Consider the following 16,976-nt stretch of genomic DNA (forward strand, 5'->3'; position numbering starts at 1 on the left):
AAACCTCATTGTTCTACAAATAATCACTTCAAAGTATCCCATGTTTACATATGCAATGAAGATGGCAAGCCGTCAATAATACTTGACTTCCCTGAAGGTCTTGTACCTACAAATTAAATCTTCCCCTCAAAATTATCGGTGCCAAGAATTTGCATTAACCACTTCCCGCCCGGTCAATGGTAAATTGACGTCCAGGGAGTGGTTGCACAATCCTGACCGGACGTCTATTGACGTCCTGCAGGATAATGCCTAGCACATGCCCGCGGGGGAACGCAGCACGGTGATAGGGGACGGCATGTGTCCCTCGGACACATCGCTTCCCCGATCACGATAAACAGACAATTTCATTGGCTGTTTACCACGTGATCGGCTGTGTCAAAGTCACAGCCGATCACATGTCAAAACAAACTCGGCGGCCAGAGGCTTGCAGAGCGGGGATCGGAGAAGGCGCATGTCCCTTGGACACAGCGCTTCCCCGATCAGGGTAAACAGCCAATGAAATTGGCTGTTTACCACGTGACCGGCTGTGTCCAATCACAGCCGGTCACAAATGTAAACAAACACAGGCAGTTACTATCTGATCCCTGCTCTCTCCTCACACACCGATTTGTGAGGAGAGAGCAGGGATCAGTAAGTGAGATCAGTGTCATTTTTTTGTCTACTGTATTGTGCACAACACAGCCCCCCCCCCTCACCAATAAAGAGCACCTGTCACACAGCCCAGCCCATCAATCAGCCCATCTGTCAACCAGCCCATCTGTCAATCTATCCATCAGCCCATGTGTCAACCATTGGTACCACCGCCATCAGTACCACCACCACCAGTACCGCCATCGGTACCACCACCACCCGTACCGCCATCGGTACCGCCACCACCCGTACTGCCACCACCCATACCGCCACCACCCGTACCGCCATCGGTACCACCACTCGTACCGCCATCGGTACCACCACCATCGTTACCACCACCACCTGTACCACCGCCACCCGTACCACCCCCATCGGTACCACCACCACCCGTACCACCGCCATCGGTATCACCACCACCACCCGTACCACTGCCATCGGTACCACCACACATTCCTGCCACTAATACCTCCATCGTTACCGCCACACAGGCTACCAATACCGCCATCGGTACCACCACCATCGTTACCACCACCACCTGTACCACCACCACCCGTACCACCATCGGTACCACCACCACCACCCGTACCACCACCATCGGTACCACCACCCATACCGCCATCGGTACCACCACCACCCGTACCACCACCGCCATCGGTACCACCACCACCCATACCGCCATCGTTACTACCACACATTCCTGCCACTAATACCTCCATTGGTACCACCACACAGGCCGCCATCACCACCACCAGCAGTACCATTATGCAGGCCCACCAATAAGTACTGCCATACTGTCCCAAAGGCTTTACACACCCGAGGAGGCATATGCCATTATTGCCATGTCGGATGATGAGAACAGCGAGGAGCTCCCATCATCCAATTCTGATTTGGAATACGAGCCAGTGGAGGATAGTGGCTCAGAGTCCGAGTCCCCGGAGGAAACCGTCCCTCCCAAAAGAATGCGATCAGGATCAAGATCAGTACCAAGATCAGGAGATCTGCCCAGTCCGAGTCCCCGGAGGAAACCGTCCCTCCCAAAAGAATGCGATCAGGATCAAGATCAGTACCAAGATCAGGAGATCTGCCCAGCACCAGCAGCGCCATACCCCAGGAAGAGGAGCCGAGTACAAGTAATGGAAATACACGCCCGACCCGAAGAATCCTGCCCCAGTCCTACCTTTCCGATGCCCTGGCAAACCCCTTATGGTTACCTGCCAACTCTGCTATCATCCCCCCTTTCACCGCACAGCCAGTTGTGCAGCCCGACACTACGAATTTTTCTCAATTTGATTATTTTTGTTTATTTTTCCCAAAAGATTTTATGCAGAATATAGTGGATCAAACTAATATATATGCATCCCAATTCATTGCCGCCAACCCCAATTCTTCCTACGCCCGCATGTTCCAGTGGTGGCGTCTAACATTGGAAGAATTTAAAATGTTTTTGGGCCTTATGTTCAATGTGGGGCTTACACAGAAGAACAAAGGCCATTCATATTGGTCTACACGCCCCATCCAACACATGCCTATATTTTCTGCTGTCATGTCCAGGACAAGATACGACATGATATTGCGTTTTCTCCACTTTAATAACAATTCACGGTGCCTTCCCCGAGATCATCCCCACTACGACAAATTGTACAAGATACGCCCCTAATCAATGTCTTTTCCCAGCGATTTGCAGAAGTTTTCATCCCAGACCAAAACATTTGTGTGGACGAGTCCCTAATACATTTCACTGGCCGACTGCACTTCAAGCAGTACATCCCAAACAAGAGAGCCAGGTATGGGTTAAAATTATATATATTATGCGATCAAACCACTGGTATTATGCGATCGAGTTCACATTCAGGATCTACGAAGGCAAAGACTCCCAGCTCCAGCCCTGTGATTGCCCCACATATATTGGAACCAGTGGGAAAATTGTCTGGGAGTTGGCATACCCCCTGTTCGGAAAAGGATACCATTTATATGTCGATAATTATTAAACCAGCCTGCCCCTTTTTTGTCACCTTTACAGCAAGCAAACCCCCGCCTGCGGTACCTTAAAAAAAAACGGGAGGGATTTCCACAAAATTTGTTGACCAAAAAATTGAAATCTGGAGAATCGTCATTCATGAGGAACGAGGAGGTGTTGGCCATGAAGTGGACGGACAAGAAAGATGTCCACATCCTCTCTACCATCCACAATGACACCGTGGTGGAGATCCATAGAAGACGCGGCCCTATTGTAAAGCCAGAATGTGTTCACGATTACAATTTGTACATGGGGGGGTGGATTTAAACGACCAGATGCTACAGCCCTACTTATCTACCAGAAAGTCCTATTATTGGAACAAGAAAGTTGCGTTTCACCTGTTTCACATGGCCCTTTATAATTCGTTTGTCTGCTACCAAAAAACAACTCAAAACCCACAAATCTCCTACCTCAAGTATATCGAAGATATCATTGAAGCCCTCATTTACTAACAAGATCCCGTCCCAGGAAGCATTCGCTCTGATTGTGTGAGTCGTCTTCACGAGCGACACTTTCCCCTTAGCATCCCCCCCACATAATCTGGAAGAAGACGCCAAAAAAATGCTGTGTATGCAGCAGAGGAGGAGTAAGAAAAGACACCACCTGTTACTGTCCCGATTGTCCCTCCCAACCTGGCCTGTTTCTCAGACAGTGCTTCAAAAAGTATACATCCATCCAATATTAGTTCCCCCTATTATTAACAGACTGCCATTTCCCCATTTGCCTGCTACCATGTTACTATCTTCCATGTTAATTAACTGACCCTGGCCTGTTTACCGACGATGTCTTTGCTTGCCGATTTAAACCATGTTTCTGACCTCCACGTGTACCAACCTCAGCCTGTTTACCGACGATGACTCTGCATGCCGATTTAAACTATGTTTCTGACTTCCACGTGCACCGACCTTGGCCTGTTAATCTACCATGTTTTTGCCTGCCACTTGGACTGATCTTTTGGCCATTTACTTTTAGTACACAGGGGTCTCACATATGTGAGGGGCTTCAGAAAAGCGTTCTGAGTAGAGAAACACAGCTTTTCGTTTTCTGTGCTCCCAGAACAGGGTCTGGTTGCCCGGAGGCTTCAAAGCGATTTGGGTGGGAGAAGCCTCTACCCCTGTCCTTAAGCTCGATGGTCCTTCCTGCTGCCTGGACCAATACTTTGGCTCTGCTGACCATATTACTGCCTGTAATGACCCATGACATTATGGACCATGTTTCTTCCTGCTGCTTGGACCCATACTGTGGCTGTGTTGATCATATATCTGCCTGCTGCCTCTACTGACTTTGCACAGTATTTCTGCTGGGACACCTCTTCCTGCTACCTGGACCTGTGCTTTGGCTGTGCTCTGGCTGTGCTGACAGTATCTCTGCCTGTACGAACTATGGACAGTATTCATGCCTGCTGCCTGAATGATTGCTTTTGTTGTCGCTGACCCCATCCCTGCCTGCTGGACCGATGCTCTCCTCTGTGGACCACTGCACTTCTAAAACCACAGGTAATCTTTTGTTATGTACCTGCTATGTGTTAGATATATGAAGGGCCTTCAAAAATGTGATCGGTAGTCAGAAAATGATATGTGCAATTAATGCTGCTAGAATGCCTGGAAGTGCTACTTGGATGTTGGGCCTCTGTATGTGGCCAGGCTGTGTAAAAGTCTCACACATGTGGTATCGCCATACTCAGGAGGAGTAGCGGAATGCATTTTGGGGGTGTAATTTTTGCTATGTATATGCTATGTGTTATAAATATCTTATAAATGGACAACTTTGTGTAAAAAAAATGCCTTTTAATTTTTTTTCCACATTTTCCAAAACCGTCTGGAAAAAAATGAACCGTTCAAAAGACTCATAATGCTTCATAGATTATACGTTGGGGTGTGTGCTTTCCAAAATGTGGTCATTTTGTGGACAATTCCATGGTCCTGGTGCTCCAGGGCCTTCAAAAGTGTAATAGGTGGTTGAGAAAGGAAATGTGCAATTTATGCTTGTAGAACGCCTGAAAGTGCTACTTCAATGTTGGCCCTCTGTATGTGGCCAGGCTGTGTAAAAGTCCCACACATTTGGTATCGCCATACTCAGGAGTAGCAGAATGTATTTTGGGGTGTAGTTGCAATTATGCATATGCTGTGTGAGAGAAATAACCTGTTAATATGATCAGTTTATGTAAAAAAAAAAATCTTAATTTTCCTAAGAATTGTGGGAAAAAAATACAACTTAAAAAAACTCACCATGCCTCTTATAAATACCTTGGACTGTCTACTTTCCAAAAAGGGGTGTTTTGGGGGTATTTGTACTTTCCTGGCTTGTTATTGTCTCAAGAAACGAGGTCGGCCTTCAGTACATTAGGTGTGATCAGATGTGATACATTTTCAGCGATTGGCACCATAGTTGTAGACTCTATAACTTTCACAAAGACCAAATAATATACACTAAGTTGGGTTATTTTTTACCAAAGATATGTAGTAGTATAAATTTTGGCACAAATTTATGAAGAAAAATTACTTATTTGCAAAATTTCACAATATAAACTAAAAAAATTTTTTTTTTTTTTTAAATGTTCGCTGTTTTTTTGCTTATAGCGCAAAAAAAAGAAAACTCAGTGGCGATTAAATACCACCAAAAGATAGCTCTATTTGTGAGAATAGTGAGAGCGCTGAAAGTTGAAAATTGGTCTGGGCGGGAAGGTGCATAAGTGCCTGGTATGGAAGTGGTTAAAGGGGGCTATCTTATGCAAAGTATAGGGATTGGAGAATTAGCCAATCCTTAACCAGGATTAGGGAGGCCCACCAATCAGAGCCACTCCATGCCAACCAATGAGGCACCAGTCTGTAATGCTATACATCATGGGTCTTCAAACTAAGGCCCTCCAGTTGTTCAGGAACTACCCTTCCTATCATGCCTAGTCATGTCTGTGAATGTCAGTGTATTACAATGCCTCATGGGATGTGTAGTTCTACAACAGCTGGAGGGCCGTAGTTTGAGGATCTCTGATATACACAGACTAGATGGGAGGGGAGAAGCTCACTTTATGGTAGAGCAGCCACCAGAATGGAACCTTTGTGGGAATGGTAACTATGGGAAATATCTGCTTTGTATTTGTAACTAAATATGTTTGTCTTATGTATTTTCTGTCCTACTGTTTGTAGATTAATGTTTTAAGGAATATACTCTGTATTACTTCATGCAATCCATTATTTTTAGCCTTTTTCTGTACACATAGATAGATTGTTGTGTATTAGTTCAGACCCCTATACTACTTACCAATACATTTTTGTTATTGTGTTAAAGCTTTCACTCATGGTCAAAGAACTCTCACTTACCCCAAATCATATCTGAGAGATATTAAATCTCAAATAAAGTAAATGGGTAACACACAACTAATGATCAGATTCTCCCACCTGTGCTGTGGATCTCTGCAGCACCTCCAGAGTTACCATGAGCCTCTTGGCTGTTTCTCTGATTAAGCCTAGGTTCACACTGCTGCGATTTCAAAATTGCGGTAAAATGCGCGATTTCGCGGCCACGATTTTGGCCGCAATTTAATGTAAATCGCGGCCCGAAATCGCAAAAAGTAGTACAGGAACTACTTTTTGAAATCGCAGATGCGGCGTCGCACTGATTAGGACAGTGCCATTGCCGACAATTGCCGCCGATTTGAGATGTGATTTGACATGTCAAATCGCATCTCAAATCGTTCCAAATCGTACCCAGTGTGAACCAGGGCTAAAGCTCTCCTTGCCTGGCCTGTCAGTTTAGGTGGACGGCCATGTCTTGGTAGGTTTGCAGTTGTGCCATACTCTTGCCATTTTTTTTAGATGATGGATTGAATAGTGCATCATGAGATGTTCAAAGCTTGGGATATTTTTTCTAACCTAAACCTGCTTTAAATTTCTCCACAACTTTATCCCTGGCCTGTCTGGTGTGTTTCTTGGGCCTTCATGTTATTGTTTGTTCACTAAGGTTCTCTAACAAACCACTGAAGGCTTCACAGAACAGCTGTATTTATACTGAGATTAAATTACACACAGGTGGACTCTATTTACTAATTAGGTGACTTCTGAAGGCAATTGGTTCCACTAGATTTTAATTAGGGGTATCAGAATAAAGATGGCTGAATACACATTCACACCACACCTTTCAGATATTTATTTGAAAAAAAAATTTAAAACCATTTATAATTTTCCTTCCACTTCACAATTATGCGTAACTTTGTGACGGTCTATCACATAAAATCCCAATAAAACACATATACATGTTTGGGTGGTACATGGAAAATGTCATACTCTCATATGAATACCTTTTTAATGGCACTGTATGCGGAGAGGCTGTGTCCTTCAACGAATGTAAGAGAAAGAGATTGCACCATTTTTAACTGCATGAGAGATGCATCAGGAAAAAGCCTTTGCTGTCCAAAAAGAGCAAGGCAAATGGCAGTTGCCTAACGAGGCCTTGGAAATACCCTCTACAATGTCTAATGCCGCGTACACACGATCATTTTTCGGCATGAAAAAAAAGGCCGTTATTAAAAACGTAATTTAAAATGATCGTGTGTGGGCCAATAATAATAAAAGTGCAGCTAAAAATGGTAATAAATAAACAAATATTGCTGAAAGTTCATATATAGCATCTGTAACTGATTGAAGGGAATTAACAAAAAGTCAACACATCAACAGTGCAAAAATACAATGTGCTTTCCCTCCACCAGTCTCACAGACTGCTCAACTCACATCTGAAAATAATAGAGAAGGCTGGCATGGTGCTGGTAATCACTTTCCTCCTTCAAATCGCTTATTCCCATGGGACAAAAACCCAGATCATCCCACCAGATATGATGGGTATGCAAAAGAAGGAAGGCAGAATCTAGTGCTCTCCATTTAAAATGTTAGGGCTCTTTCACACGGAGCGGACCATTTCTGGGTCCGCTCCGTGTGTCTCCGTCGGCTCAGCGGGGATCCCCGCTCAGCTGTCGGCGGATAGGGCGGTCCCCGCACACAGTGCAGGGACCGCCCTGTCTCAGCTGCGCTCTGCCCTATGGGGAACCGGATGCAGACGGACCGTGTGTCCGTCTGCATCAGTTCCGTTCCGCCGGACGTAAGAAAAATAGGGTTTTCTTCCGTCCGAAAACCGGATCCCGACGGACGCTAGCGGATGCTCCATCCGCTAACGGACGCGTTCCCATAGGGATTCATTACAAGTCCGTTAACGGACTTGCAATGAACGGACAGGCGGAACGGACATGTGAAAGGGGCCTTAAGGTATAAAACTTACAAAGATGGCACTGTAAGCCATGGTAGCTGAAAACACATTTCAGACACAATAGGTCTCAAGATGGCCGTCATGTAATGTCAATATGCAGGCTCCGTCTCCTGGAAGAACATACTACCAACTGTGAAGCATGGTGGTAGAAATGGTATGGTTTAGGGTTGCTTTGCTTCCTTGGGGACTGGGCAGCTTGCAGCCATTGAGTCAACTATGAATTCTGTATCAAGTGTGCTTGAAAGGAATGTGAGGCAATTTGTACGAAAGTTACAGTTGAACCAGAGGTAAAACATTTACCATATTGAAATACTTAAAGCACACAGCAAATCCACAACAAACAGTTCAAAAAGAAGAAATTGAGGGCTATAAACTGGCCTAGTCAAAGCCCAGATTTGATTTCCATTGAAATGTTGTGAGGGAATCTAAAATGTGCAGTTCATTCAGGAAAACCCACAACCATGTTACAACTGAAGACATTTTGCATGGAGGAGTGGTCAGAGTGATGTCAGGGACTAGTGAGCACTTATGCAAAACATCTACATTAAGTCATTTCTGCTGAAGATAGCAATATACCAGCTTTTAACTGCTTGCCCCCCCCTGGTCCCAACACGCGTGCTCGGCGGGCAAATCACCGCCAGGCACCCGCGATCGCTCGTTACAGAGCGAGAACCGGGAGCTGTGTGTTTACACACACAGCTCCCGGTCCTGTCAGGGGGAGAAATGCCTGATCGTCTGTTCATACAATGTATGAACAGCGATCAGTCATTTCCCCAAATCAGTCCCACCCCCCCTTCAGTTAGAACACACACAGGGAACATAATTAACCCCTTCCTCACCCCCTAGTGTTAACCCCTTCCATGCCAGTGGCATTTTTATAGTAATCAATGCATTTTTATAGCACTGATCGCTAAAAAAATGCCAATGGTCCCAAAAATGTGTCAAAAGTGTCCGCCGTAAGGTCACACTACCGATAAAAAAAAAAAAATATAAATCGATGATTGCCGCCATTACTAATAAAAAAAAAAATATTAATAAAAATGCCATAAAACTATGCCCTATTTTGTAGACGCTATAACTTTTGCGCAAACCAAACGCTTATTGCGTTTTTTTTACGAAAAATACGTAGAAGAATACGTATCGGCCTAAACTGAGGAAAAAAATTGTTTTTTTATATATTTTTGGGGATATTTATTACAGCAAAATGTAAAAAATATTTAATTTTTTTTCAAAATTGTTGTTCTATTTTTGTTTATAGCGCAAAAAATAAAAACCGCAGAGGTGATCAAATACCACCAAAAGAAAGCTCTATTTGTGGGGAAAAAAGGACGCCAATTTTGTTTGGGAACCACGTCGCACGACCGCGCAATTGTCAGATAAAGCGACGCAGTGCCGAAGCGCAAAAAGTGTATTGTTTGTTGAAGACATAATTGAAAAAGTAAATTCTTCCTTGTTTGTAATTCAAGCTACCTTTTATTTGTAGGCATTGCTTAAAGAAGACCTAATATTTGCCTATTGAAATATGCTGAAATGTTAATCTTTTCCACATGACAGTATATAATGTATATTATGACACATATTATACAGAAAAGTGTATGCATCTGCACTGTGGTTTATATATTGAGCAGCACAGTAATCATTTATATACACCCAAATGCTACTGAGTATATAAATTTGCAGCATTTGAGTGTTTACAACTAAGTAGTGTGGAATGTATAATGTACAGCAAAGTATATAAAGCACAGCAATGTGGAGTAGATGATGTACAGAAAAGTAGATGCAGCTGAGCAGTGTGGAATATAGAACATACAGCACATTTTATATAGCAGAGTATTGGAGGAGTACACAATGTATAGCGCATTATACAGAAAAAAAATTTTTTTAAGTGCATCATGTACAGCACAGTGCACATTCTTTCTAATCTAGATGGCTGCAGCATCAATCCGATGCTGCTGCTGTCCTCAGCCAGCTGTATGCAGAGAACGGAGTGATCAAAGACCGCTGATCGCTTAGTTCTCAGGTCCGCTCTGAACATAGAGTGGCGACTGTTAGGCCCCATGCACACGAGAAGCAAATGTAAACTCAAGTTTTTAAGGCAAAAACCGGCGTTTAAAACGCCCTTTTTTCGCGTTTAGTGGCGTTTTACCGCGTTTGCGGCTATCAGCCTTCATAACAAAGACATTGTAGACCCTCCCAAAGCTTTGAAACGCAAAAACGTTTGCGGCAGAACCCAAAATTTTGCTTCCGAAAAAACAAGCCTAAACCTGAATGCTTTAAAACACCAAAAAACTTGATTGTGTGCATGGACACATTGGAGAACATTAAATGTGTTCAGGGGCAGTTGAAAAAAAATGCCCAAACGCCTCTAAACTCGAGTTTACCAGTGTCTCGTGTGCATGGGGCCTTAGTCACCACTCTCTGCTCTTCCCCTCCATCGTTCACTGGAGTTCCGGAATGTTGACGAGGCGGAGTGACTGGCTCAGGTTCTCAGCAGCATTCTGAATCTGGGTCACAGGAGTGCAGAACTAAAGAGCTAGTCATACTTATCTTTTAAAAGATACAGTTTGTGGAAGTGCCTGGAAATAATTTTACATACAGAATCTGGGCCTGCAGAAAAATATGCAGAAAATAATAAAAGACTGTGAATTAAAAAGGAATTCATATGTCAAATACCATCACCAGGGATGAAACTAATGGGGGGGGGGGGGACACACACACACACATGCCCTGGATGTGGCATTGGTAGGGGCACCGCCATCCCTATACTTTAAGGGTGCTGCGTATATATATATATATATATATAACATTTTACACACACAGTCAACATCCACTGCCACCATCCACTGCCCTATTGACACCATCCACTGCCTTACTGGAATTGGGTGCCGGATTTAGTCTTTGCCCTGGGTGAAAGAATTTCTATCTTTGCCACTGAATATCACCACATAGTAACGGTATGTAGTTAACGACACTGGTCCTTTATGAAGCCTTCTCTCAAACCGTCTTGATTAATTTTAACATGCCCAGCTTTTTTTCCAAGAATGTCATGCACTCTTTGCTTTAATAAAAGTGCAAGAGAAAGAGAAAGAAATCTACATAAAAAGGACACATTTCTGGGAAGTGATTTGAAAAGCAGGAACCCAAAAAAGAAAGAAAAAAAAAAACAGTACATCCTTAATGTTCTGAGCATGGAGTAACTTTGTATGAACACAGTAATGACTGAGAACATTTGCTTTCCATTTGATGTTTTATTACAATTAACATTGAATTCATTACTTAGGAATATTAACTAGAAAGACGGCATCGTTAGCAGGGCTAAATACAATTGCTTTACAATACCATATTTTAAAATCCCCTCGATTAATGAAAAATAGCTGCGAGATTGAACTCGGCTGTCATGTGTAAAAAAAGGAATTAAATTGCTTCTTTCTAGATGAATCCTTAACATTTTCCTGGCCATATGGACACTGGAAAAAGAGAAAATGGATTATTATTTATCACTTTATGGCATTAAACCACACCACACAAAATCCAACACTGCAGTCTTTCTTTAGCTTAGGAGTATCACATGCAAATTGCATAGCAATTTTTTCTGAACATCCTATACATAAGACAGAATTCCTTATTGTTAACACACTTTCTTTCTGGCTGCAAATGCGCTTTTATTTTTATGAAAGCTTAAATAAAAATAATTATGTGTAATGCATCATAATTATCCAGATAAAGTGTAAAATGCAGCAAACTAATGCTGCTACACAAACAGAGGCCACCTACATCCAAATCAATCAACAACTAGTAATGGCAAATGAATGATTTACTAAAAGGGTTACTTACATTCTAGGGCAGAGAATACAACCACCTTTACATTTTCAAGGTTAAGTTAAAAGACACATCCTTAAAAGGAGCTGCTGTGGCTCAACGCGATTGGCACTGCGCTGACAAGCCATTCACCTCTGCAGCTAGGGGTTCGGATCCCGGTCTCGGCTACATGTGAATTGAGTTTGGTGGTCTCAGCCCGGCTCCCGGTGGGTGTGCTATGCGAGGTAAGCCTGCGCTTAGTACGCCCACCCCCCTCCCACAAAAACCACCACACTTACACGCACTCAAAATTGGGTTAACATCACGCACTTTGACCACGCGGTCTCTAAAAAAGAGAGGCGAAGGACTAACGGGACTGGTTGAGCGGGCAAATCCTCTCACTCCCTTATAGGGAGTCCCTATGCCCCGTTGGGCTTCAAAGCGGAGCAGGTAGGGCGGGCTGTGTGGGAGGACCCCCTCACACACCCGCCATTGCCACCCGGGGCATGGAGAAAGGTGGCAGATTGCCTCTGGGGGAGGCCTGCCTACTCCCAACTCCTCTCTCTCTCTCTCGAGTACACGCACAAAATACACATAAAAAAAAGACACATAGGGATCTGTTTATAAAAAAAAACGTTGCTTTGCGCAGTCTCATTCTCGAAAACATAACAAAAATACCTGTAATGTTTGTAAAATGTGTGCAATGTCAGTTTCTATTTGTTGCCTTTCACTGGGCAAATGTAATGCCGCGTACACACGGTCGTTTTTTTGTGATGAAAAAAAACGACATTTTTAAAAACGACATTTAAAATGACCGTGTGTGGGGAAAACTTTGTTTTATGTCATCTGAAAAACAAACAAAAAAGAATTCGAGCATGCTTCAATTTTTTATTTCGTTTTTCAAAACGTCGTTTTTTGTGTCATAAAAAATCACGGTGTGTAGGCTAAAACGACGTTTAAATCGACGTGTTTAAACCGGCGCATGCTCAGAAGCAAGTTATGAAGCGAGCTTGAATGGAACAGAGTGGCGCCGTACGTGCTGAACGTAACCGCGCTTTGCTTGAGCATTTTGAAAAAACAATGGTGTGTAGGCAACGTCGTTTTTTAAAATGAAGTTTGAAAAACGTCGTTTTTTTTCCCCATGAGAAAAAAATGAAGTTTTTTTTTTCATCACAAAAAACGACCGTGTGTACGCGGCATAACATTCGATCCTAAGAGAAAAATAGCTAAAAAAACAGTCGACCATAAGAGTTAAAAAAAACATTCCTCATAATAGAAAATAGCCTTACACTATAGAGAATAAGAATATTCAAACCATCAGAAATAGAATATGAGGGAGACCACAGCACTGTGTACAGTCTATGGAAATTCCTGTGTGAACAGCCAGACAAATGGGTGTTCAGGCAAACAATCATCCAGCTGCGGTGTGAAGTGAAACATTTAGCAAGCAGGGGTTCTGACCCCTTAATCCTTTTAATTGTCTTTTTTTTGAAGAACGTGATTAGAGCCGGAGGCTCCAATTTGCTTCAAAAAAGGGTGGACTCGGGGCACAGAGCACTAATTTATATTCCCCGTTGTCTTTTTGATTCTCTTCCTGGCCAATCAGGAAGCAGCTCCTGAGACCCGATTGGCCAGGGAGTCTTAGGACCCACATCCTGTTCGGCCCCGGCCACTTCTTGTTCCACATGGAGGAGTAAACCCTGGCTCTTCCCTCGCTGCATCTCTGCTCCTTTCTGCCTCATCGTGATAATGCCTCCTATCGCAGCCTCCCAACTGTCTCCCGCAGGTGGGGGGTGGTATTGGTGTTGATGGCGGCCGTGCGGGTGAGGGGGGAGGTTTGTTTGCTGCCCCCCCCCCAAATATCTAGCACGAGCCGCCACTGTTAGCACCGGTATTACTGTGACAGCTTTCTGCCTCAGGGCTCTAGTTTGTTAAGGGGCTGGCACCCACCAGCGTTCTAATAGCCAGTGACTCATCCCGAAAGCCAGGAAAGCGAAATTCCCATCTGACAGGTAACAGGTAAACAAAGGGATAACGTGTAACAACTTTTTTACCAAGCCTTTTATCATCTTGAATGGGGTTTAAGGCAGATCCCCACGCAAAAAAACACAAGAGAAAAAGGCACAGGGTCCCCCTCAAAATCCATATCAGACCCTTATCACAGCATGCAGCCTAACTTCTCAGAAAATGGTGGGGGGGAAGAATGTGCATTTCCCCCTCCTCCTGGCCCATACTAGGTCATATGCCCTCAACATGGGAGGGTACCTACTCTACATGAATGAGTAGAAGCCCCCCCCCTACTCATTCACAAAAAAGCGTCAATAGTAAGAAACACAAAAATGTACTTAAATAAAAAAAAATTAAAATAAAAGTCCCACCAATCACATCGTTCAGCGATACAGATCTACGATGGCCATCGCCTACTGACCCACCAGAAGAAAAAAAAAATGCAGCCTGCAGACATACCCCGGACCTCTCACTTCACTCCCACCGAATGACAGCCTCCAATCCCCACAATGTACACAAAGGGGCAGGGTCTCCCATTATACGAGTGAGCAGGCAGCTTTTTTTTTTGCTTTTTTTTCTGTGATGGGTGTTCTGCATCATGGGAAAATTTAATTGACAGTGGATTAACATATTGGGACATTGCATTGTTGTTGTTTTTATTAAAAGGACTTAATAATCAAAATATTATGTGTATTTACTCTTACTTTTTTTGTGACTTATGTACCCCTTACACATTCCTTTTTAAAGGGGGCATCCAGATTCCGATAAGCCCCCCCACTCACAATCCCCCTTGGCACGGCACCCTCCAATATTGACAGAATGTGACCATACTCAAGGAATGCTCGGATATGGCGCTGGTATACATTTTTGATCTTTTCATGGGGCCCCCCTTAAAATCCAAAAACAGACCTAAAGATACCATACCTAAAAGGGACTGGTAAATAATTTTGGGGGTAACCCATGCCATGTTTTATTTTTAACACCATCCTTTTTCACATTCATCTTTCAGCTAGGAATCCCTAGCAGACAGCTAAATGTGCCTGGTGAGGGATGAGTCCCTGGTTGTTAGGATGCTGGTGGGAGCCAGCTCCTTAACAATTAGGAGCCCTGAGCAAGGAGCTGTCGCATTTAGCAGTGGTAATGTTTCACTTCACACTGCACCTACATTGCATAGTTTGAGCTGTTCGCATAAGAATACCCATAGACTGAGATCTCCCTCACTATTTCCTCTGTTGGTAGACTGTTCGTGGCCTATAGTGTTAGACTACTGTAAACAAAATATACATTTTTACTGTGTACTGTATATATACACATATATAAACAATGCATTTTAAAGGTAATTAATGAAACAATTGGTAGCCAGTGTATGATAAATGGGTCTGAGAGTTATCTGGTAAGAAATTCTTTAGTGTAGAGAGAGTAATACCGAAAAGAGTGCTGTACAAATGTTAATTGGTGAGAGAGTGTAAAACTATAACTGAATTACCTGGTTATTAGAAAGGGGCATTTATATCTTTTTATAAAGCAGTAAATGTGATTCTCAAACATTCACTGCAAGTGAATCAAACTTTATAACACATGCACCAGGAAGATACAAATGCAGTGAATGTTTGTTGAACGTCACATTCACTGCTTCATAAACATAACCCAAAGTGTTAAGGGTTGTTTCCAAAGGGCAGTAATATAATACCTTTAGGTTCTGTGTCTATACAGCCAGGGGAATCGCCCGTCCTGTCCATCTACTTTGTGTCACCAGTGTGCCAGCTTGTAGCCCTTTAACTATGGCTGGGTGCATGTGCAAGCACATGAACTGGTGGGCACCACTGATGCTGGGCATGTTGACTGGTGGCCGGGACTGCGTTTTTTCACCAACTACTTTTTGGTTTTAGCTTTAACCATTGCTAACCTAGATTGACTTCCACTGCTCGCATTTTGCTTCTGTTGCTGACTTTGCCCATTTGTATTGCTATCTTGTTTGCCGCCTGCCTTGGCCTGTTCTCCGACTAGTTTCTTGCCTGCCTTGACCTCAGCTCAGACTCTGACCCTTTGTCATGTCACACTACTGTCTTTACAGTGAAGTTATTCTATTCCTGTGGGGTGATATTTAAGGCCCCAAATGGGTGTAATTTTGTAGCAAAGTAGCCCAGGAGACACTAGGGTCACTAGCACATCACTCTTTGCAGGGTGCTCAGGTGAGGACTGAGTGAGCTGTCGCTTTACACCTTGGGTCAGACTGTGTGACCTACCAGGGGTGTCAACCCTAACAGTCTGTTGAAGACTGAGTCTGTGCCAGGGATGTCAGCCCTATAACTTGAAATTAAAGTAATAGTGATGCTATTCTGATTTATTTATCTTCTTGTGGACAATAAGCAATTGGGATACTCAAACTTTGTGTTAAGAGAAGAATGTGAGTAACCTTTAAAGAGTGTACTGGTAGCAATCTGGTAATGGCGCTCAGGCTAGTGGTTTGGCATTAACCAAGTTACATCAGAACACAATTTACTTGGAACTTTTCTCTGGAACCCCCGAAGTACTTACATGCCTACATGCACTCCCACAGCATTTGCCTCTTTTCAAATGAGCTATTCTTGTGAAAACAACATATCCAGTATGTGGATCCAAGTATCCTTCTTGACCTGCCTTAAAAACAAAAAGTTACATATTCATTCCATATATTTATTCCTGCTATAAATAACCTAAACTGTATCTATAACCAACAAGAAATTAGAAAAACAATCTGTATTCCTACTTTTTTTTTTAATGTGTTATCTCCAAAATGGTTTGTATATTTTTCCTAATTTAGCCGTTTTAACCTTGTGTATACTGCTCACCAATTACAGTACCTCAGATGGGATGTATTGTACAGCACACTCATCATTCACTTACTGCTTCATTCACCCGAAGAAAGATATTACAGCCTCACTTTTAGTTTTCCGTCTAAGACCCTATGCAGAAACAAAAGCCACTTGTAGGCCGCTGGGCGTTTAGCCCCAATGCATGTGCATCTGCTCTACAGTATAAATCTAAACACATGGACACATTGGCTAAAATAGAGATGTGTTTAGAGGCATAAAAAAAATAAGAGGTCTCCCTGAGGCCCGATGCACACTGAGTTCTGGGCATTTGCCCCTGGGCGCACACTGCCCTACCATCCAGCTGCAGCAGCTGTCAGCCTCTCAGACGCTTACTGGCTGCCAGCAGCAGGGTTGGATGATACATTGAGCGGTACATACATTTAGAGCAGTGTGAGCCCAGGGGGCAAATGTCC

General features: G+C 43.4%; 1 protein-coding gene across 2 annotated transcripts in view; it reads right to left on the minus strand.

The window, feature by feature from the left end:
• Nucleotides 1-11,131: 11,131 nt before the first annotated feature.
• C7H1orf53 (chromosome 7 C1orf53 homolog) overlaps nt 11,132-16,976 on the minus strand; it is a 48,253-nt gene continuing 42,408 nt past the window's right edge. For both annotated transcript variants that reach the window (XM_040359883.1, XM_040359882.1), the window contains 2 exons: nt 16,247-16,348; nt 11,132-11,370 (listed from right to left, as the gene is read on the minus strand). In XM_040359883.1, the coding sequence (XP_040215817.1) occupies nt 11,299-11,370; nt 16,247-16,348 (174 nt within the window). In that variant the 3' untranslated portion in view covers nt 11,132-11,298. The remainder of the gene's footprint in view (nt 11,371-16,246; nt 16,349-16,976) is intronic.

This window comes from Rana temporaria, chromosome 7 (genome assembly GCF_905171775.1).
Source record: "Rana temporaria chromosome 7, aRanTem1.1, whole genome shotgun sequence".
NCBI classification, from domain to species: Eukaryota; Metazoa; Chordata; class Amphibia; order Anura; family Ranidae; genus Rana; species Rana temporaria.